Consider the following 22928-nt stretch of genomic DNA (forward strand, 5'->3'; position numbering starts at 1 on the left):
ATTGAGTTTCTGTGGAAAAGACATTAAATTCGTTATAGGACTTTAATTTTCACTTTAAAACTGTGCACCTGTTCTGCATCACGCTGATTGGAATTATGCCTAAAATTCTGCCACAAATTTAAAGTAGGGAAGGAATAAAGCCTTGAGATAAGTGTCGTCTTTGATTTTAAATGTATGGATGTCTATCTGCAGACTACTTGTGGATCTTTGCACTCAAAACTGATTAATGTTATGCAACTATTTGCAATGACAAACTGGTAACTTACGGTTTTCAAGTGAGGAAATTACATTTAACAAGTTTAAATCAATATGCTGTGTTCAAGTAGCTCCACCTAGTGGAAAACCACAGTCAATGAATGTGCAGTCACTAGCTTCATTCATTCAAAATAATTTGTATCCCATCAATAAAAACACAAACTACACAGAGCATTCTTGTCTTGTATTTATTCATACTATATCATATTTATATGCTATGTCCATCATATTTATATATATATATAGAGTTATTAACATATGGCAGTGTTGCCAGTCAAAGAAACAGATATTTCAACACAATGAATAACAAAAACAAGTGTCAGATTCAGTGCTATGCTGAAAGCACACAACGTTTCATTAAAAAAAAAGACAAAAAAGAAAAGTGTCATAAAAACCGGAAAGTTGGAGAACAGCAAAAACTCTTGCGTGTGACCGGTAGCCTACATGATGCTGTGTCACACCTTTTTGTGGGTTTTGTGTTAATTTGTTTTTCTGCTCCAGAACATGTGCAAATACAGTGTTGCTGAAAATGGCGTCATCAACTCCCCCAGAAATCACCAGGCAGTGTACAGGCAGTTCACATGGACTTGAACACATAAAAAATTTAAATACAAAGAAAAGAAAATATAAACTATACACACTGAAACAAAGAACTGATGCTTTTCTGAGGCAAGGGGAGAAGATCCAAGAAATAGTTGTTCGCATTAAGTACAGCCATGCATTAGCAGCAATCATTAGACATACTTCCATACATTTTCTGATAGCCTGCCTTTCTTGCTCCCATGTGTTACTCACAATATTGAACCAAACAAACATGCAGTATGTAAGGCATATATTGTCTCTCACATTCTCCTACTTATCAGAAAATACACTTTGAAATAAAATGGCTTTTGAATTGACCAATTGGTTTATAGTCTCTTATAATTTCCTAAAGCCAGTTCTCTTCTTTCTCTGGAAAATAGAAAAGCGCCTCCAATTTTGCAAAACTAAGCAACTCAAACACACGTGCATTTGCGTGTGTTTCTGTGCAAGAAGCGTAAGATATCTCTTCTATAAATACAGTACAGTTTTATATTCTTCTCTCTTCAGACCCCAGATGGTCTTTTTAACAAAAATATAATAAAAAATAACTTTTAATACATTCTAGGAACACACAACTTGGTTGGTCGAACAGAAGGGGAGGGGGCAGTAAGAGGCAGGTCCTGGTGGAGGTGTGTGGATAACATGGAGGGCACAGATGTACCCCACCTAGGAAGCTTTTAAGGGTGAACTCTGAAGGAGAGCAGTTCCTCTGAGTGCATGTTGTTGAGTGAACGCAGCTCGGGAAGCTTGAGCAGCAGCTTGGTGAAGGTGGTGGACGCCTCGTCGCCGTGGTTCTGTATCACCTGGTTTCGCAGTGCCCGGATCAGTTTGTCCTGCAGGGCCTCAACTGAGTTTAGGTCCTGGATCCCTGAGCGATCTGAGCCAGAACAAAAAGGAAGAAAGGGTTAACGCGGGAGGACAGATCAGGGCTTCATTAATGTTTTAGATCACTTGATAGTTTTCTAGCAAAACTAATGTACATTTTGCTTTAAATATATTCTATTTTAAAAGGTCATTTGTGGGATTTAAATAGAATAGACCAGGTATTTGTTGCTCCTGGGTTCATTTTGAGCCTTGTAATAACAACAACATATTCCGACTGTTGTTCTTACCGGCTGAGACGAGCACCACGGCTGTGAACAGGCTCATTTCCTCCGAGTCGAGTTGCAGCGCTGCCAGCTTCTCGCTGAACTCGCACATAGAGTTGAGCAGCTCGCCGGCGCCCAGCGACCGTAGCGTGTCAAGGCTGTAGCGCTTGCCGCTCAAGAAGGTCACCGTCTGCTCCACCATATTGAACAGGGACGCAAATCGGACCATCAGCACCTTGGAGTCGAGAGAGGGAAAGAGAGCGATTTTAGTTTATGCTATGGTTTGATTTGTGCAGGTAAACAAAAAGCTCTACTGTATGAACAATAATTCTGACACTGGTTTTATGATGTGAACCTTTTTAACAGATGAGAATGAAGCAACTGTCATTTTGAAATATGTTTTCTATGTATTCTTTTAAGGCGTACAGTATCTAGAGTCAGTGCTTTATGAGCAAAACATGAAAGGGCAACTTTTGCACCATACTGAACAGAAACCAAGGGGTTGGATAAATCTGTGTTCAAGTAAAACATACTCATCTAAATAGCAACAGCTACATCTCTTTCCACATAAGAACGAAAAGTAAAGTCTCTTTCATTTCCAATGCAACTGTTATCAGAGCACACACAGCTGACAGTCTGCTCTGTTTGGGAAAGCCACAGTGGACATTATATTCAGCCTGCACCGTTCGACTTCAAAGCAAAAACTAACACAAAGAGTTTATGTTTGGCTTGTTTGCCCTCTTACCTCAAAAGTTCCAGCTTTGAGCAGGCTGACTTGGTCGCGCTCGGGGAGGTCGCAGAAGCCTGGGATCCTCTTGGCGAAGTCGACCACCTCCCGCACGGCGGGGGTAAAGCTCATGGAGAACTCCTCCCAGATCTCCTGGCTCGGCTTGCAGGGATCCACGTAGGGTGATGTGTTCATCGGACAGACCTGGCAAAACATGAAGACAGAAGGTCAATCAGGGAAGGTGATCAAAAGTCCAGTCTAGTTTTCAATAATGCAAATATGAATTTTAAGAACTGAAAATATTTATTACTCACCAAGTGTGCTCTATTATTCATGTAGTTGGTTGGTCCGTTATAACCACTTGAGGCAGTTTGTGTGTTAAACTCATGCTGTCTTTGGCTGTCTTCTGATGGTTCACAGCTAGGAGTGCTGTTAGGCCGCTGCTGCTGAGGCTGTTGCTGGTAAACTCCTCCCTCCTCCCTGTAAGCAGTGTTGGTGATGTGTTGACTGTTAGAATTGTGCTGGTAACCTCTCACAACCACATTGCGATTCCAGCAGTTCCAGCTCTCCTGTTGCTCCTCCATGCGGCTGTTGCACGGCGTCTCCAGGGCGCCAGTGACCGGCGAGGGAGAGGCCTGGCTCTGTCTTGGTGACCTCTGCTGGCTAAACGCGAAGGCATCTTGATGTTGCCTGCTCACTGTAATGACGGCCTCGTCCTCGCCGCTGTCTGATGCGCAGGAGGAAGCAGAGCTGGAGTTGGTGTCCATGGAAACCACAGACTCTGAGTCCTGGGGGCACTGCGGGGAGGAGGGGTTGGAGCACGACAGGGAATCAGAAGAAGAGGAGGCTGAGGAGGCAGAAGAGCTGGCATCGTTGGTCATGGCCTCCATGGGCAGTGACGGGCTCTGGTGGCCGTGCAGCATGCCGTGCAGCTGGCTGTTGTTGCTCATCATGTTGTTCATGGCGTTCTGCATCTCCAGCAGCATCCTCTGCTTTTCCCGCTTTGGGATGCGGCCAAATCGGACAGCTGAGAGTAAAAAAATGACAGCCATTAGATTGTGTCAAAATTTACGACACTTATTAAGCGGCACCAAGAATAAGCTTGAGAGTAAATTAATTGTATGGGGCAAGAAACTGCAGCTATACTGTTGCACTTCTGTTTACACACCAATCAGCAGGTGTCTTTTTGCTTTTTGATTTAACTGTATGGTGATAAACTAGGCAAAAGGCTAACTGAAACTAAACTAAATGTACTGCTCACCATCTCTGGACATGCCGACAGACAGACACTTCTTGAACCGACACTGCTGGCAGCGATTCCTGTTGATCCTCATGATGGTGCAGTTTTCCATCTTAAGACACTTCTTGTACTGGATGTTCTGCTGGATGCTTCTTCTGAAGAAGCCCTAAGGAACCACAAATCCCCATGAGGAGCATTAGTCATGTGAGCATGTACAATCAGCAAGAGGATATGAATCAAACTGGCAGAAGCGCAACGCTTCATTGCAGGAACTTGTCTCACCTTGCAGCCTTCGCAAGCATGGACGCCATAGTGGAAACCTGAGGCCACATCACCACAAACCTTGCACAACAGCACCATGCCATTGATTTCTGCAAAAAGATAAGCAGTGATTCACATGCACCAGATCAAGATATGCAACATTTTTAGCCTAGTATTTCAATAATGGCAAGACTTGTTGATGTTGTACTTACTGGTGATGCTGCTCTTGGTGGATGTGGAGGAGCGCCCGGCCTTCTCCGTGCCGTGGCCACGCTGGTGGCCATTCTTGCCCGGTGGAGAGATATCCACCACCATGCCCACGGCCCTGCTGGGCAGCGAGGGGCGGGGCAAAGTTGGTGATGTCGACAGGTAGCCACTGCTGGGGGTGGTGGTCATACAGGACTCTGGGCTGGAGGCAGAGCCAGAGGAAATATAGGCAATGACTCCTCCTATGGGGGGAGAGAGAGAGAGAAGGTTAGAGCAGATAAATTATTTCCAAGAAGTAAATTTTTTTCCCGTTTTGTTATAAGACTCTTTAACTGTAACTGTAAATAATGGTGCCAATGTAGACATTCAGACTCCTTCTACTGCTGTTGTTCCCGTAAGGTAATGAACCATTGCATTAAGCAAACACACAATGCAAGACTTGCCATCTCGGGACATGTGACACCTTTTTTCAAAGTAAATCCATTTCTGAGAAACAAAACACACCATTTCAGCAGGCACATCAAGATATCAATGTTGTGTAAATGTTTTTTAAACTCTACTATTCTTCAGGCTTGCCAGTGTTGATATTAGCCAGGGACGGCTCTAGGGCAGTGACAGATTATAAAAAAGATGATAGAGTTGCTGCAGAAATAGCTTTGTTTGCCAAATAAAAAAACTCATTCAGTACAGTAAAAACAGGTGCGTCTGGCACGCCTATGTGTTTCTTGGTTGGTGTGATTGACCTGCTTTATCACCTCCCATGCTTGCTGGTTGGATAACACGTTATATAACATGCCCGGAACTCTATGCTATGGGAATGTGCTCCACTGACTGACGACCAGACAGGGTCACTGAAGCACTAGAACATCATAACAGTTGTAGCAACAAAAGAACGCAAAGGGATAACATCCACCACAGGGTTATGCCATGACATTTTTGGCCAGAAAAGCACTCTGGTGACTGTTTTGTAGCAAGACTTTGGAATTAAAAGTTTACTGGATCCACAACAACTGCACAACTGTTTCAAAAACACAAGATTGGACATACCAATTGATAAATGCATTCAGAATAACTTAAAACTAATTATTTTACTATATATTCATTCCAAATATATTTAACAATACTTCAAGTTCTTTTATCCAACTGCCCTTAAGCAAGGCACTGTCATGGTGTTTACGTGAGTCATTTTAAGTAGGGCAGTGTGCAATATTAAACACACCAAACATGCTTACTTGGTTTCCATTTATATAAAAGTTAAATGTACTCAGAAAACTGCGCACGTGTGCGTCTTTATTGGAATATTTGTGTAAAAGCTTCAATGTGTTCTTCTTCATTAACTCTAAAACACCCTAAATTTAGACGCAGCTGCAGCACACGATTACCTAACCACAACCATGACTGTTCTCTTTTACGGCCCACCCACACGTGGACCTGTCATGAATTTCTGTGAAAGCCAAGCGCGAGGAGGAGAAACAAATCTAGGTCAGTGGCTGCGGTCTCCCACCGCCTCACGTGTATCCTGCAGTACAGCCTCGCGTCGGGAGTGCTGTGTACAGCGTCGATTATGCAATGTTCTACGTCATGGGACCTGCTCCGGCCAATCAGCGAAGAGCTCTGCTGACGGACAGGAACGCCCCTCGACCAATCAGAGCAGTGTTCTCCAACCCGTGTACACACACGGGCACATGGCTAGGCTACGCTGTCCATGTGAGCAGGACCGGGGAAGATAAACACTGTTGTTGTGTCAAATGCATACAGGTAACGCCGACGCAGCGCCGCACTGACACTCCTAACCCCGTTTTAAAATACAGTAACAGGGCCAGAACTGCGTTTCTAACAAAGTTTAACTACACGATAATGTAATAAAACAATTAATAAAAATGTGTCAACATTTTCTGACACCGAGTGGATGATAATGATGCTGCACTAATTAACATTATAGCAAGTTTAGCCTTGCTAAAAATATACATTGCCTGGATCGATTTGGTAATACTCATTATATGCATTCAGTGAATTTAAACCACTAATATATTTTTAGTTTCATAACAATAGCAAATGACTGTGGTGGGTTAAATAGCGAGAACATAATTAAACTTGATATACGAATGTGTGAAATCAATATTAACGAAGAATTAACGTTTACTTACACCTACCGAGGACATAATTTCCCATGTTGACACCATCAATGCAGCAAAGTCCAAGTCAGTGCATGTAATACATTATTATATCAAACAGTGTTCTCTTACCTGGCTTGGCTGTTCCAACTTCCTCAGGCATCTCTGTTCGAGGAAAAAGGAAAGTCTCCCAACGAAATTGAAATAAACTCTTCTGTCACGACTTCTGTAACTGTCAGGAAAAAAACGACTGAGACTAAACTTGGCGACTGTATGTATGTAGGAGTAGAAAGATGGTACTGAAGCTCATTCCAGGAGTAACGTTATACTTCGGGATACTAATCTGCAGCTCCAAAGAGGACAAACCGAGAACGTAAATGTTACGTCTGAATTGCAGGAACTCCCTCCTTGTTGTAAGTGACTGCGGGTTAGTCAAGAGAACTAAATGTTCTCAATAGTGAGCTCGCCCATGTGACCCATTTCTCGGCCACGCCCCTCCGCCCGGCCGCTCGAGCCACTTTAACCCAGTGACACACTTTCAGTACACGAGAGGGGCGGAGCCAAGCGCGTTTATGTCAACGTAACGTGGGACGGTAACATAGCGGTCACGTTGCAGAGCACAACGTGAAGGGTGAAACCCCAACTGTACAGTACAGCCACGCCGCGTGCGCTCATGTCCTTTCGGGTGGACGATCAAATCGCTCGAGTCAATAACATTATTTTTTAAACAGTTACATAATAACAAGCTGCAGCAGGTACTCGTCTTTTAATAACCCGCTGAATTTATGTGTAAATAGCAGTACTTTAAAGTAGATTTACTCAAGTACAAGTTTGGGTTATAGGCTACCTGAATGTTTCTATTTCATGTTACCTTACACTGCTAAAAGTACTCCACTACTTGACATAATCTATAATTACTAGTTTCATTACAGATTCATATTTTTATGTATCATTAACACACAATGATATCATAATATTTAATAAAAAAGCTATAAAATACTTAGACTATTAGCACCACCTCAGCCATTTGCAACATCAAAAGGTTATGGATTTAATGCATTTAATTTATATATTTTGTAATCCAACAAATAATTAGAATATACAGTATAATCTTACTTTTACTTTTAATATGAATATCAGAATCAGCTTTAATTTAACTTTAACTTGCACACTGTTTCAAGACCAATTTACAAGAAGATAGATAATTGTGATAGATTATGTACATCTTGCTGATAATACTTAAAAATCAGTTTGAAAAGAGGTAGCGCAAATATTGTGTTAAGAATTATGCAATGCAAAAATGCAATAAACTCCTGCTTTGTGTAGATCTATTAATAACAGGTGATTAGAGGACTATGGAGTTTTGACATTAACTCTCCATTTTTATTGCTTGTAATAACACGACATTTGTTTTGCTTACTGTATCATTTATCACTCAGCTCTATTAAAAGTCTGACAGGATCAACTAAAATGTGAATGACTGATGTAACTGTAAATGATTAACATTTACAGTTGTTGATCACATGAATTTGTTCATGTTTGTGATTTGTTATTGCACGTGTACAAAACCAGCTGTGTTTTGAATATTAGTTAACTATTAACTTTCTGTTTTCCCAAAAAATATGTTGGGCCCTTAGAAAAGTGCAGTTTCATAGAGAGATTATTAACAGAAGAGCCAAATATCTGAATGTCAGTTATAAAAAACATGTGTACTACTGTACCACTAACATGTGTACACAGTGAGAGTGTATTTGTTTACCAGATTCAGCTGGCCATAGTTCAGGCCTCTGTGGAGTGGTTCACTCTTGGCAGGACTTTAGATCATCAAGAGCTTTCAGCCATCACAAGTATTTTAAGAGCTGAAACACAGTTTTAAAACACTATTTCAAGTCGGTGCACAAGAAACGCCCAAACATGCCAGATAATAAATATTAAATTAAATCTTATTTGCTTTGCAAAATGTTAAACAGATATTACTTGATTTCAACAAACTCCCTGTAGGTAATGCCATGGGTGTGGTCATCTTCTGTTTTGCCAGGACAGAGATTTGCTTAAATATCTCTTTTGTAGCGTGTGACAGTTTGTCTTATTGTTGCAACAATGTTTTTATGCTGCCCTTTACCCAGGTGTCTCTTGAGACTTTTACCTGGTTAAATAAAGCAAAATAGAATAAAAATAAATAAAACTTTCTTTATTATTCTTTCCTTAGTTTCAATATACCTTCCTGTCTGTGTATACGATATTTAATGTATAGTATTTAACAACAATTATAACTTCTCCCATGAAGACATTTTTCTAGTGTTCACTATACTGCCATTCATAATCTGATTTTACACCGCCTCCACTTATGGTTGCCCACAGAAGTTATAGAGTACAATTGTATCTGCATACACCTACGTATAGTGTAGTTATAAGCCATTGGTAACATATTTTATTTAACCACATACCATCATCACTCTGTGGCCACAAACAGATGCAAAATCTCCATCACCGATTGACATACCCAGGGACGTTAACTCTGGTTCTGGGTCAAAATTAGAATAACCAGTGACTGGCCTGTCAAAAACACCACTATTGATAATTCCTCCCCCTCCATTATTCCTGTTATTACAAGGGAAATACCTAAGAGGCATTCATTCTCAGAATCTTTTAGAAATTGTCTGCAAGTATAGATCTTACACTCAACCTAGCCATCAGATTTGAACTTTTGAATGTTAGATATCCCTCCAACAGGATCTGCCACGAATTTATTAACTCTTCCCATCTCGATTTTTTTTTTATGATTACTGAAACTTCACTCTACTGATCTCTACTCTACTGCCACACATCCTAGGTATATGAAATTCAACCTTGGCTATCTTGTCGCGGTGGCAGAATTGACAAAAAGTGTGTAAAATGTTCCCCCATCTGTAATGCCACTTTTAACACCTTTGAATCACTGAGTTTTCTAGATGGTAAGGCTCCCTTGCTTTTATTTGTAACACAAGTTAAACAAATCCCAAAGTGCTACACATAAAAAACAGAAAAATGCTACAAAATAAAACATATAGTATAAGAATAAAAACAATAGGACAAGGAAAAGGGTTAAGAATCAACCAACATTGTGCCTAAAAACGACAGAATTTTAATACTTGGTCATTTTAACACGTGTTGCTTGTCACTTATTTTATGTAGCTTATTGTGCTTTATTGGTAAATTTGTCAAAGAGTCTACTCACATAAAGGGCCATTACTCTTAATCTTAATCTCACTTGGCTTGCTCCTAAATCATTTTGAGACAAATCGTGTGTGTGTCCGACCCGTCTGATCACAAAGCAATTCTATTTGATGCGCTGCTCCTTCTCAAAAGGGATGTTACGACACGGCTCGTGGGGAAAAGGGAAGCAACATGAACCACTCAGTTCTCACATCTTTAACACATCCTCTGAGGCTTTCCTGTTATACATTAGTCATGGCATATCAAATTCAAAATAGCTTTATTGGCATGAATGTATAACAACAATACTGCCAAAGCATCATGCAAACTACATAAGAGCAATCAACCCCATACATTTCATTAAAGAAGTAATTAAAGCATATATCACAGGGACACTCATGAGACAATCATTTTTACCAAACCTGTTTGGTAGTACTGGAATCGATTGCCCCTCACAAAAATAGGAGGACAACATTTCAAGGTCTTCCATGGCTGTACCATAATTCTTTTGAAAAATTCCAGTCAGGTTTTAGAGCATTACACAGCGCAGAATCAGCCCTTGTTAAAGTAGCAAATGACATCCTCACAGCAAATGGAATATTGAAATAGTCTTATTTGGGCAGCCCAACGCAGGAAATCTTTTCTTGGCACAACTGCACTGGCTAACAGTAAGATTTTTTTAGATCCTACTGATTACTTTTAGAGCAAGTCCCTAGCTATCTCACTGACCTTTTAATTATTTATGTGCCAGAACACAGCCTTACATCCTCGGGCAAGGCCCTTTGGTTGTTCCACAGTCCAGGCTCAAGACTAAAGGTGACTGCACTTTCTCAGTTAGGCCGCCTGTATTTAGGAATGGCCTGCCTGAGGAAATTAGGCAAGCAAAATCTGTCATCTTTTAAATCCCTTCTACAAATACACTTTCATACACAGGCTTTCACAGGAATCACTCCCAAGGCACTGTAGTTCGGGAGATTTGGAATCAGTGAAAGGTCTTTGTATTTCCTGCATTTATCTTGTTCTACCCTATTACTTCCATTATTCAGCACACATGTTCATTTTTGATCTGTTCTTAACAGTGAGTTTGTTGATGTGCTTTTAGTTATCAGTTTACCACATACATTACCTTTATTTGTTATTCTTTATTGCTGCTGCTTTTGGGTTTACTATATGTAAAATACTCACTGATAAACAAAAAAAAGTAATAAATGCTTAACAGGGAGGTGATTCAAGTAGTGTAACCAAGTTATTTTATAAGACCCCTTATGTACTCAAAATTACCCTCAACGTCACCAACATGACATTAAAGAAAATTACAACTGTAGTCTAAATATTAATTCTGTCATGTGGCTGACAAGTGTTCTCAGCATTGTACTAAGGGATTACTGGTCATTTGTCCAGCAGGTTTGTATGTTGAATCCACCCTTCAATTAACAAAGTGAAAAAAAGAGGCAGACCAGACTTCCTTTACATTACGTTCCTTTATTATCATATTTGTGGAGATAACTTAATCAGGAAGCAAAAAATATACCAGACAATAAAGTACTAAAAATCTGAGATACAAATAACCCCCCCAACACAAACCACCCAGAACCCCCCACCCCTCCTCCCACTGTCGTCCTCTGTGGGTTTATGTGGCGTATCGCTTTGTCCACTGTTTGGCTGTTCGGTCATGTTCCGCTCTGTTAGTTGTGTACTGGGTGGCGATGCTTCCCACCAGGGGATCGGCTAAACAGAAAAATGCATTTCAAGTTAAGTTTATTTGCATGTGAAAATGATTAACACAGTCTGGGGGGGGGGGGGGGATTTCTTATAAAAAAAAAAAAAGAGAAGACAATTTTAGGTGCATTAAAAAGATTTTTGTCCAGAAAACCACAATATTTTTGTACCGATTCCTCAACTTCATTTTGCCTGTTTCAAAATGAGTCTTGATGCCATTTACAGATTGGAAAGTTTTTTTATTTATTTTTTAATTATAGAGTAAAATATTTGTGCATGAGCAGAATCAGACAGTTGACTCCTGTCACAACATTTTAATACAGCAGCACTCAGACATCAGAACAAATGAAGTGTCATCTGCAGCACAAAACTTACTTCTGTCTGTGGCAGCAAGCGGGGGTTAAAATGCAAAAACTCCCTGTCTGCTTTCAGTCTTACGAGCAAAGTACATTTATAAAATGGAATAGGGTGTCCAGATGACGCTGGGTTTCCTGTCAAGGTGGCAGCACTGACAAAATTTACCAGCATCTACACACCAGTTTCAGATTCCTGTTTTTTTTTTTTAAACCATGGAAACACGGTTCATGTAACATTTAATGAGCTTAAAAGATGATTCAAATCACTTTTCTGAAATGTACGTCAGCCTGAACAGTATGATGTTTTTTTTTTCCTCCTGTCTCTCCTCATGGACATTTATTTGATGTAACACACTGTGCAAAGCAAGAGTGGAAATTGGTAAGATGTAAAGAAAGGCAGCAAGACAAAAAAATTGAGAAAGCTTCCCTTTAGAACATGGCTGCCTCTATCTCCTGCTGCAAAAAGGCAGTGTATTTAAATAAAATGGGTCAGAACAACAGAGTGAAACTTTTATGTTACACATAAAATCTAAGCATCAACTTTTATAGTCCGCCCCAGATAGTTAACAACTCAGCCTGCTATTTCAAAACATCTCGACTCAGCAGGTCAGTCACTATGACCGTCACCAACTACAGTTTTCATTGACACAACCTCAGTCTCACCTGGGTTACAGTCTGTGAGCAGGGAGCAGATGGACAGCAGCACCTTAGAGATGGTAAGCGCGGGGCTCCAATTGTCCTTCAGGATGTCCAGACAGATCACCCCCTGACTGTTGATGTTGCAGTGATAGATCCTTGTACGAAAAGTTACCTGCAGACACACAAACAGTGCAGTTCACAGTCAAAAAGGTGCAAAAACAGTTCCTACTATTTATCCACAGATTTAATCAACACAAAAAGGTTTATTAATGTAGTAAATTTAATGATAAATTGTTATAATATAATGTTTTAAATGTTATAGTAAGACTGGACTTAAGTCAAGGCTGGACTGTTCAATCCTACAGAAACATTCTTTGATGAACGGTCTGCTGGGGATGAAAGCCCTCTGGTGGTTGAAAAGAGATACTTCTAAATGCCAGGAAACACTACAGAGGAAACTATGCTTTCCCAAAAATATTACAGATGAACTAGGGTCCATGACATGTGTTTCTGTCATGTATGGAAATGTCTATATGTACATACTTCGGGGGACTGCGAGAGACCCAAAGACCACTGATTTTGCACTTTATTCCCCATTTTCCAGGGTCAGTAATGAAAAATAGACATCTGCTTGTGCTTTTCAATCATTTGGATCTGTTGTACACAGTTCCAGGGAAAGGCCTAAGAGGCATTGCCCCTACCACATGTCATGACTCCAGCTGATTTGACACACTCATTAAGGCATCAGTACACTGACCAGCAGTAAAAGCAAGTGATTCATTTACAGTAAGTGTTCTGATGAAACACTGAAAACAAAATTATTTTGGAACAACAATTGCTTGTGTGGGTGTATTTTAAATCTGAGGTTCAACATTTGCCTTTCTTACTTCACAAGGCGATTTCCTGCTGAGGTTTATAAAGTAAACCAAACTTTCCATTCACACACACACACACACACACAACACACCTCAACTTTATTTATATAGCACCTTTCATACAAACATGCAGCCCCAAGTGCCTCACGTAGCACAGACAAACATTTTGCAGGACTAAAATTACAATAAAGCAATATGTAGAGAAAGACTGACAGCAACAGAACGACAATCAGAGTACAAATAGCTTGCTTAGCCACCACAGCAGTAACATCCACCTATTCACTATTACTTTAGTTGTAATAGTGAATAGTACGGCCAAAATGGTAATGGTCGATTCCAACTGAGCATATTTACACTGCCAATATTAAACTCAAACATAATCAACCAGAAACAAATACACAAATATTGTAGAATTGTTTCTTTCCAGAACAGGTTGTATTTTCATTCTCCTGTTATTTTTTAAATTGTCGTTTAAGCTAATTAACTTTTATTATGACATAATTTGTTTGATCCTACTGGAAATGAGCCTTAGTAAATAACAAACTGTTTTTCACCATAGGGATAGGTATTTTTATTACCATCATAATGACCATATTTGTTACTGAATGTAGCTTAATTGGTCCAAATAATTCTGTGGGGACAAACAAACAGACTATAGTGATATCTGATAAGCGGCTTCGTGTGGCATCGTCTACATTCCTGCTCAGAAACAGATGCAAAAAATGTTCATCAGGACAAACCCGGAACTCGTTTTTCCAAAAAACAGGACTCACAACATACTACACTTGACACTGTAGTTCACATAGTTCAGATCCCACTCAAGAATGTAAATCTGTGTATAAACTGCAGAGAGCAAGTTTTCCATATACTACATGGTTGATATGAAGGTCATGGGCTCTGATTGTATATGTGCTGTTGTGTTGCTAGTATACCAGAGCAGGAGAAGCTGTTTATCAGTCAAAAGTCTGTTTCTGCTCCAACACTGGAGACAAAAGCATTTTCTATAGCTAATAGTGTAGTGCAAGTAATCTGAAAGAAGCTAAATTTTACTGAAAAGGACCTGGTCCATGATCCCCTCCATGCACCAACCTAACCTTGGTGTTAGAACAAATTTCCATCCATCCATCCATAAACATTTCCTTAATTAAGTTTAATACAGTTAGGTGAACCCAGGACCCTAAGTTACAATACCAGTAGACTATTCAATTTCCTTTCCTTTACGAAACTGAATAATGATAGTGTTAAAAACACTTTTTAAAAACTTACACTAAACAAAATTACTTCTTCCCGTTCATTCCACTACTCTCATGCGTACATGCTGCACTCCCTGGTTTCTCCTTGTTAAAATCAAGGGCAACTGGATTTGGTTGAAGATACTCAAAGACGCTAAGTCCCTCATCCGAGAGACTTCTTAAATTCTTCTGGGTTCTTTCTGTTTTAAAGTCTGGTGATATTCTATATATTTCCTGTTATCAGCAAACCTCATTAGAAACCAAAATGTTTGGAGCTCCATTGTCCAAAAAAAAAACAAACTCAAAATCAAATTGATCAGCATCCTGCTGCTAGAAACAGTCACTGGATTTTAAGCCACATTTGTAGTCCCCAACAAATACAGTAGACTCGACTACTGTTTCAGTAACAGTCACTAAAAACTACAGTGCCCAGCTGGACATTAAAGTTATTCAAATTATTTGTTACACTTCTTTACAAAGATTTACGTCCTTATTAGGAACCAATAGGCTCAAGGCTCGCTGCCAAAGACACGGTAGGGAAGTTTGAAAGTTTTAAGGATACAGAGACAAGCTAAAACAAAGCCCTTGAAAAAGACCTAAATACACTAATGACAAAAATAGAGAAAAAACACCAACTTATCCTTTAGCTAAAAAACTTTCAAAGCTATATTTGGTGGCAAAATAGCAAAGAACATCTGTGCCAGCAGAGCAAAAACTCCCACTTTCATATTCAGTATAATGAGTCAGAAAATCAGTCAGCTTTGTGCTGTTCACTGATGTCAGGTTAAAATATTGTATGTGTGTAATATAGTTCCAATTTTCTTATGAATAGAAATCTCTGGTGTCAACGTGTGAAACTGTTAAGTGTTCAGATTTGCATTAAGTAATCAGATCATTTTGTAAATGGTAAATGGCTGCAATTATACTGTGCTTTACAATTTCTGCCTCTCATTCACCCACACACCAGCGAGCAACCAAGCAAGGGTCTGACCATTGTGAGCAATTTGGAGTTCAGTGTTTTGCCCAAGGACATGTTGACATGACAGGAAGAGCTGGATCGAACTGCATTTTGTCTTATAAGTGTTTCAAAACCACGTCAGGATACTACAGCTGGTATCTGTACACAACTGTAAGTTTTAAGGTCATACTCTACATTAGACATGTCGTACTAATCTCAGTACCTTGGGGGGTTTGAATGGGTAGTCGGGCGTGAAGGCGATGTCCAGGAAGAAGACGCCTCCCTCGTACACGGAGCCTGGCGGTCCCAGGATGGTCGACCTCCACTCATAGATGTTGTCTCCTTTTGGGCCAGCACTGCGGGGGAGAGAAAAAAGTTTTACATGTGCACAATCACTCCGAAAATACACAAAAATGGCAGCACTGGGTAACATCCATACAGGAGTAATGTTTTCATGCTTAATCCATAACTTCAAATCATCTTAGATGTCTACATAAATTGGATGCATTTTCGTTTCCTAAACACACCGATGTAGCCTGCAGGATTCAGATTTTAAAATTTTGTCATCATTAATGCTGAGTAAATCTTGTCTTCAAACACACCAGACAAAATGCACACAGAAAATACAGCAAAATAAATAAAGGAAAGAGGAAGAAGACATCCACACACACTGAGGAAACACATATCTGTGTACATTATCTACTTATGTTGCTGTAGACATATGCAACTGGATCTACGTCAAGTAGTAATCAATACAGTGTGTACTAAATACTATATACAAAAGTCACAATCATTCATGTGCTGTGTGTACAACCTGAATAAAGCTTGCTTTCAGCATGCTTGAGTATGTGGCCATTGCATTTTCTTCAATAAGGAGTTGAACTTAAACTATAAATGCCGCCTTCCATTCAAAATCTTCTCAACTTATTTAAGGGAAATTCCACCAGAATGAACACTCATTATGCAGGAGTAGATTCTGTGTGGGTCTTTTCCATTCTGTCTGTAGCTCTAAGGATCAAGAGAAAAGCATCGCACTAAATCTTGTAACTGCGCTGACTTTAATGAATGAAAGCAAATGTTACGCATCACATTTTCTGCTGACATAATTATTACAATTTCGATATAAAATGCAGTAACACTAATACATTTCTGCAAAGTGACTTTTGCAGACAAACAATCATGAAATTTTTAGTGTATTACTAAATGTGGAGATGACGAGAGATGTTCGTTTTCCCTTGTGCGTCATTCAGAAGATGTCTCAGTTCAAAGCAAATCCCCAGTGATGTGACTATGTGTCATGATGTGTAATCTGTATTGCTTTTTCCTCAAAGCAGACCAGCCTTTATCCCTCTTACATGTTCTGCATGTATAAAGGGTCATGAATACGAGACGTAAATGTATTGATCCAAAACTCTTCCGGCGCAGCGGCAGATGTTGCGCACTGGTGTGCTTTTTTGATCAACCTTAACACAGACTTTTGAGAGTTTCAGTACCAACTACAGCATAGAAAATTGATCCAAAGAGCGCAGTTTGGGCCAATTAACTTAAAAGATTTGTTAAAACATATGATAGATGAAAACTTCCACCACATGAAAGGCTTCGACTTCCAAGTGTTGATTTTAATGATATGAACATATCCCATCAAACACACACACACACACACACACACACACACACACACACACACACCCAACTCAGCCTCAAAACACCATTTTACTCTTATCTGCGTTAATGAGAAGCTATTAAGACATGCATGAATATAAGATATACTGTATGTTGTCTTAGCTACATTAGATCAAAAACAAGCCTCTCTCTAAGTCAAAGCAGTGTGGTGCACAGTTTCAACGGAGTTGGTCACATCTGGTCCATGAATGTATTCAAGATGGAGACTTTAAACAGCTTGGACAATGTTTTTGCAGTGCGGCAGCAGCAGAACTAAATACAGCTTCAGATCAAAACTGACCAAAAGCACAACAAGCTCTCGGAGATAACCCAAAGGAAGCGTTTTTATTCAATGAGACAGACTAATTTAATATAGAGCTTAAATTCTAAGTTGTTTAGTTGATGAGAGAAAAATGAAATCAACAAAAACACCAAACATTCTCTGATTGCAACTTCTCCAATGTGAGCATTTGCTGCTTATCTGTTTGATATTACTGTAAACTTTTGGACTGGTTTTGGACCATTGGTCAGACAAAACAAGAACTTTCAATAACAAGTTAAGATTTTGGACATTTAAGTAATGACAAAATACATCATTCAATAAGAGGTAGTCAATTAAAATTTGCTTTTAATCCATCATGTGCTGGGACAGGTTGTATTTTAAGCTGTCACACATGGTTGTAATTAGGTAGTCCATTATGAATTTGCCTAAATGGCCTGTTGCTGAAACCTGCTACTGGCTTTTGTCCTTCACTGTCAGAACATTCAGCTGCAGTCATCCATCCCTAATCCACAATTTAAGACGTTAATTTGACCAAGAGAATCATTGCACTGTAGACACACACGTCACCTTCTGGAAGTCAGTCAATGCTTCATTAGAATTTCTCAGTGTTTAAGAAGGAAATTTACTACGCTTCTAAAGGCTTACTCATTGTGATGAATTTCACTGTTTCAGTTTCCTGTCTTGCAGTAAGTGAACACAAATGTTAAGTTAGAGCTATTTCAGAGTAACGAAAATGTTGAATAACAGCCAATAGAAAAGGTATTTAAAAATTAAGTAACTGCTGTCTAATTAAAAAAAAAACAAACACAGCTTTTTCATAGATTGCTCCAATTTTCCTTGACTGAAATGATACCACTACTTAAACACACATTTTAAAAATTGTGTGCTATGTGGTGAAGTAGAACATTTGTAAATGCCATGTGCTTCCCCGCAGCAAACTGACAGCTTGATTTTGTGAACAGAATAACTTTAAACTGAAGGCTGGTTGCTTGTAAGGTGGCAGATAGAGAAAAAAAAAACAATAGTTAGTTTTCCCCACCTAGAATCAGCCTGGGAAGATGTTGTTTTATGCATGAGCAAAGTCTAGAGGGAAAAGTGGCAACAGTAATAGCCATAAGTAATTCAAAGAAGAAAAGCATGGTTTTAAGCCAAAATAAATACCAAACAGTTGTCTTACAGTTAGCTGCAAACATCCAGACAGTGTTCATTTTTGGGATGGTCTTTGGCCTGAGGTGGCTTATTTGATCTACTGAGCCATGATAAGAGAGATCTTTGTTTTTCCTTTTCTCTTTTCACTGGGAGGTCAGAGGTCAGGCTCAGCTGCAAAACAGCAGCCCGGAGCAGAGAGGGCTTCATTGATTTGCCTCAGGACACCACAGGAGGGAGGACGCCTGCTGCGATGGCAGCTTGAACCCAGACCATCCAGTTTTACGGATAGCCTTTCAAATCATAAGACTACAGTACACCTAACCGCAAAAGGGGTCAGTCATACCTAAAGCCTCATGCTAAATACCATGCATTAGCATTTTCTTCTTGTAATATGACTAGAAGGATGATCTCATTACCAAAATAGTTGCTGGTTAACTTTCGGTCAATTGATTAATCATTTAAGTTCTGTTTACTTTAGGGTCCATTTCATGTGACATGTGTTTTTGAGAAAGGATTTATTTAGAAAACTTTAAAATAAATAAATATCACATTTTGTACTTTTACAAGTTCTATTGCTAAATATCTCTGCATCTGTAATGGTGCATGATGATGATACACTTGATGCACACTGACTTATGTAACCAAGCCATACTTATTGTGGTATTCTTAGTACCCGTCATTTCATATTTGTAATGTAATTCTCTCTCTCTCTGTCTCTCTCTGGCATAATTCAAATATGCACAGGCCTAATAATACAAACATGTCCTCTTATATTTAAACAATGTGTTGACAGAGGCACAGTTTATTAACAGAAATGTTGGTATCAGAGTATGTGTTGCAAATAACTGACAAGAAATTGCAGTGCACAAATGCCAAATATATAACTGAAGAAATTTGGAAACGTTGTTGCCACTGACAAGTTTATTTTTTCCAATTGTAAAATGTCCCATTCAGTATTTATCTAGGTCACAGTTCTTTTAAAGTACCTCTACAGTAAAAAATGGGTTTTTCCTCATTGTTACTTGAACTTCAAAGTGTACAATGATGTTTGACACCAGAAGCCGGTTTTCACATTCATTAGAGGCCATCTCAATTGAACACGTTTGCATGAGCAGGATTTTGAGTCATCACAACTAGTTTTGAAGCCAATCTTTGACAACAATGCAGGTCACGCGTGAAGCCTCCAGTGCACACACAGACACACATAACGCAAACAGACTTTTCAGTAAAAAAATTTAATAAATAAAAATAGGGGAGACACCTTGTGTCCAGCAGTTGAACTTTTGAAATGAAACTATTTGCAAATTCATTGACTGTTAATTTTTCAATATGGAGGAACGAGTATATATCAATTAGATCAACTTTTGAAAAAATACAGATAAAAAAAAAATTGCACGACTAAAATCAATTTAATGTACAAACGTCTCCATGTACAGTTCAGAAATAATGTGTAGTAGAGCCTCATATTGTCTTACACACTGGAGAATTATCGTAATCTGTAAGAATAGGAGTACTGGAATTCAGATGAGTACTCACTATCTGAGTTTAGGTGTTAGCACAGGGGAGAAATAGCGGGATCAGTGTAGGGTGGGTGATATGGCTAAAATATTCTCCTGTTAAGGCAATGGAAGCGAAAACACTGACCTCACCTGTTGGAATCTGTATTGCCAAATCTCTATCGGCAGACACATACCATCACGGGGTTTCATACTGCCCAACCCTAGATCAGTATATTCCTAATGTGTACACCGCTGGACAGGCAACCAACGTACTTTAAGCAAAGAAGGAAACCCACCTGCAGTTTGGCGGAGGGTCCAGTGTGATATCGGCCAGCTCTTTCTGAATCCTGCGCACAAGCGGAATCAAAGTCAGTCACTGCTCATTACAAAATGCCGTAAGATGTCCTTCAACTGTTCTGTCACTTCTTATCTATCCCCGATCTTCACTGCATCACTATGAAAGTGACTGACATTTTGGACTACTAACTTAAAGGGTAACTTTGGTATTTTTTTTTGCTCTGGACCTTATTTGCATGTTTTTGTATCTGTGTGACTATTTGGTACAACATTTTTTGAAATACGTCCAGTATTAAGCGAGTGTGCTGCAGTCGGCAGCAGCAAAACAGGGTTGCGACATAATCCTTGAGGGCACTTGCAACCTGTCAAAGTTTGTCCACTAAAGTGCTTGTTTTTGCCACTGACAGGCTCAGACTGTTATAAAATCAGTCTGACAACATAATGGAAAGAATCCCAACAGAGATAGGCCTATTCAGAAGAGTAACATCGTTATGTTGCACTTGATAAAGCCACCAGACTCTCTGGCCTACTGCTGCCTCGATCGTTTAGTTTGTGTCCTGCGACTTTGGTGTTTTTAACCCTTTCAAACCAACTCTAGTGTTCTGCGAGATAACATTACTGTTTTTATCAATAGAGTATGGTGGCTTTGATGATAGAGATATAATGACGGTTTCTGGTTAAACAAAAGGGATCTTACACTTGGGGAAAAAAAAAAATAAGGTCTTTTTCTGCTATTAGTTTATTGTGTAAACAGAGCATAACAGTGATTATAAAAAAGTCAGCTATAATAAGAACAAGAGAGCAAGGGGTTTTATTTTGTTTTCAGAGAAGTAAAAGGAAGATCTGAGCTGCTCACTCCAAACATAGAATATATAGTGACCATTTTACTCTGTTGAAGTCAGGAAAAATGAACATGTGTTCCTCTTCTATGATTGCTCCTTCCTTCCTATATGACTGCTGAATGGTGATGCAAGGTGGAACTACTAAAAAACACAGCTCGATCTTCGTCGTTGTAGCTGCACTGAAAGTTTCTCTGCTGTGTCACATTTGCCTACCCAAATACCAAATAGTTTACAGAAAGAAATCAGATTAAAGCAAAAATATTGACAAAACAACTGTCCGACTGAGATATATCCTAAGCTACATCTGGGATTTTATTTTTACCTTTTGGCGCTGGTAGAAAGCAGCTTGGAGGTCTTGCTCATGCTGACTTTGCTCTCCCGTTTCTTTTTGCAAAGCGTGTCTCTCTGTCTGGTTTGGCTGGAGGAAGGCGGCGATGAGGAAGAGCTTGTGCTGGCACGGGAATCCTCATCCGACATACCGGTTTGGATTGGAGAAGAGCCGGGACCTGAGGCAAAAAGCAAGACAACAAAAAATGAGTCAAGTTAACACCAGGGCTGCAAGAGAGTGAGCACGTTCAGAATGATTTCCAGCCAAAGCGGATGCTAATTTGCCACCAGACTGGCCACAATAGCTGATAGGTTTCATAATTCACTGGCCACTTTCACTATTTATAAACAGTCATTTGCATGTTTTCATTAGAAGCTGCTGGTCACCTGCCACAGTAGCAGGTAAAATAGACATAATGTTGATGTCAAACTTCTTTGAACTGGGGTATTTAAATCTTATTCTTGTGGACAGTAGAAATCTGTGTTTGACCCAAGTATTTTGATGAAGATGATTATGAAGAACACGAGTCAATATTATATTTGATGTACATTTAAAGCCACTATTTATGGATTAGTTAACATTTGAGTTACCTGGGAAATTATACTCATAAATCATCTGTTCAACTGGTCGCTCCAACGTGTGTTTATGTGGGAGGGGAGGGGGCGCAAACAAACCTGCTTTAATTTCCACATCTTTAACGTTGGCTAATGTTTCCGTGATGGTGAAGCAACTGCTGTTAGCCGACGAGCTAGCTCTGTGCACAGTTCACACCCGCACGCAATGAAGTTAACCATTTCACACCCGCAAACTCAAGCTAAGACTGCTGTACAGTAATTCAATTCTAATAAATCTAAGTGTTCAGTTAGTTTATCGTGGTGGTAATGGTGGTGGTGACCCCCCCTCCTACACAAGTCAATTGCTACCTGCAAATGGTTGCCCCCCCGCCTCCAAGCCCAACTGGCAACGAATACTCAGGCCCAACGACTTCGGGGATACGACTACTTCTTGGAACGGCGTGGGGTAAAGCTGCTTGCTAAGCATCCTTCACAAGTGAACTGACAATCGGGTAATATAAATGTGGACGTCGGATATCTTGGTTATTACACATAACATTGCGGATGTGTATATTAGGACCGCGCATACATAGACGTAGTTCAAGGCTAAATGTCACAACGAAACATTTAAACGCGTCAAGACAGCAGCCAGGAACAACTCCGTTCCAGGGCATAGCCGGAGCCTCTTTTCCGTACGACCAACTAACCACGACCGTGTTGTTTGTTTGCTTGTCTTTTCAGCGTGTGGACAGACAAACTGACCTGCGACTCCACCTGAAAACACACACAAGCAGCAGACCAATTCGTATACTTTGACATCTCGGTAAAATATCGGTCTTAAATCATCTATTTTGCTCGCTAATGAC

The 22928-nt window shown here is 39.7% G+C and overlaps 2 protein-coding genes across 7 annotated transcripts in view; both read right to left on the minus strand.

Moving 5' to 3' along the window:
- Nucleotides 1–429: 429 nt before the first annotated feature.
- Nucleotides 430–8252, minus strand: nr1d2a (nuclear receptor subfamily 1, group D, member 2a). 4 transcript variants are annotated; one of them, XM_046045481.1, is made up of 8 exons: nucleotides 8234–8252; nucleotides 4366–4602; nucleotides 4175–4263; nucleotides 3914–4058; nucleotides 2967–3679; nucleotides 2671–2856; nucleotides 1950–2160; nucleotides 430–1714 (listed from the first exon to the last, which is right to left on the minus strand). In XM_046045481.1, the coding sequence occupies exons 2-8, from the start codon at nucleotides 4547–4549 to the stop codon at nucleotides 1515–1517; spliced, it is 1728 nt and encodes a 575-aa protein (XP_045901437.1). In that variant the 5' UTR covers nucleotides 4550–4602; nucleotides 8234–8252; the 3' UTR covers nucleotides 430–1514. The 4 variants fall into 4 exon arrangements, with proteins under 4 accessions (XP_045901437.1, XP_045901435.1, XP_045901436.1 ...); XM_046045479.1 differs by lacking the exon at nucleotides 8234–8252 and adding an exon at nucleotides 6607–6931; XM_046045480.1 differs by lacking the exon at nucleotides 8234–8252 and adding an exon at nucleotides 5743–5996.
- A 2883-nt stretch (nucleotides 8253–11135) lies between these two features.
- LOC123968319 (ubiquitin-conjugating enzyme E2 E1) overlaps nucleotides 11136–22928 on the minus strand; it is a 16335-nt gene continuing 4542 nt past the window's right edge. The window contains exons 1-6 of one of the 3 annotated variants that reach the window (XM_046045002.1): nucleotides 22183–22398; nucleotides 21503–21686; nucleotides 20338–20388; nucleotides 15672–15804; nucleotides 12408–12555; nucleotides 11136–11397 (exon numbers count right to left, since the gene is read on the minus strand). In XM_046045002.1, the coding sequence (XP_045900958.1) occupies nucleotides 11300–11397; nucleotides 12408–12555; nucleotides 15672–15804; nucleotides 20338–20388; nucleotides 21503–21657 (585 nt within the window). In that variant the 5' untranslated portion in view covers nucleotides 21658–21686; nucleotides 22183–22398 and the 3' untranslated portion in view covers nucleotides 11136–11299. Of the gene's footprint in view, nucleotides 11398–12407; nucleotides 12556–15671; nucleotides 15805–20337; nucleotides 20389–21502; nucleotides 21687–22098; nucleotides 22139–22182; nucleotides 22399–22928 lie in introns of those variants that run through there. The other 2 variants (XM_046045000.1, XM_046045001.1) reach the window with 2 other exon arrangements.

The sequence above is a fragment of the Micropterus dolomieu genome, linkage group LG03 (assembly GCF_021292245.1).
Source record: "Micropterus dolomieu isolate WLL.071019.BEF.003 ecotype Adirondacks linkage group LG03, ASM2129224v1, whole genome shotgun sequence".
Lineage (NCBI taxonomy): Eukaryota > Metazoa > Chordata > Actinopteri > Centrarchiformes > Centrarchidae > Micropterus > Micropterus dolomieu.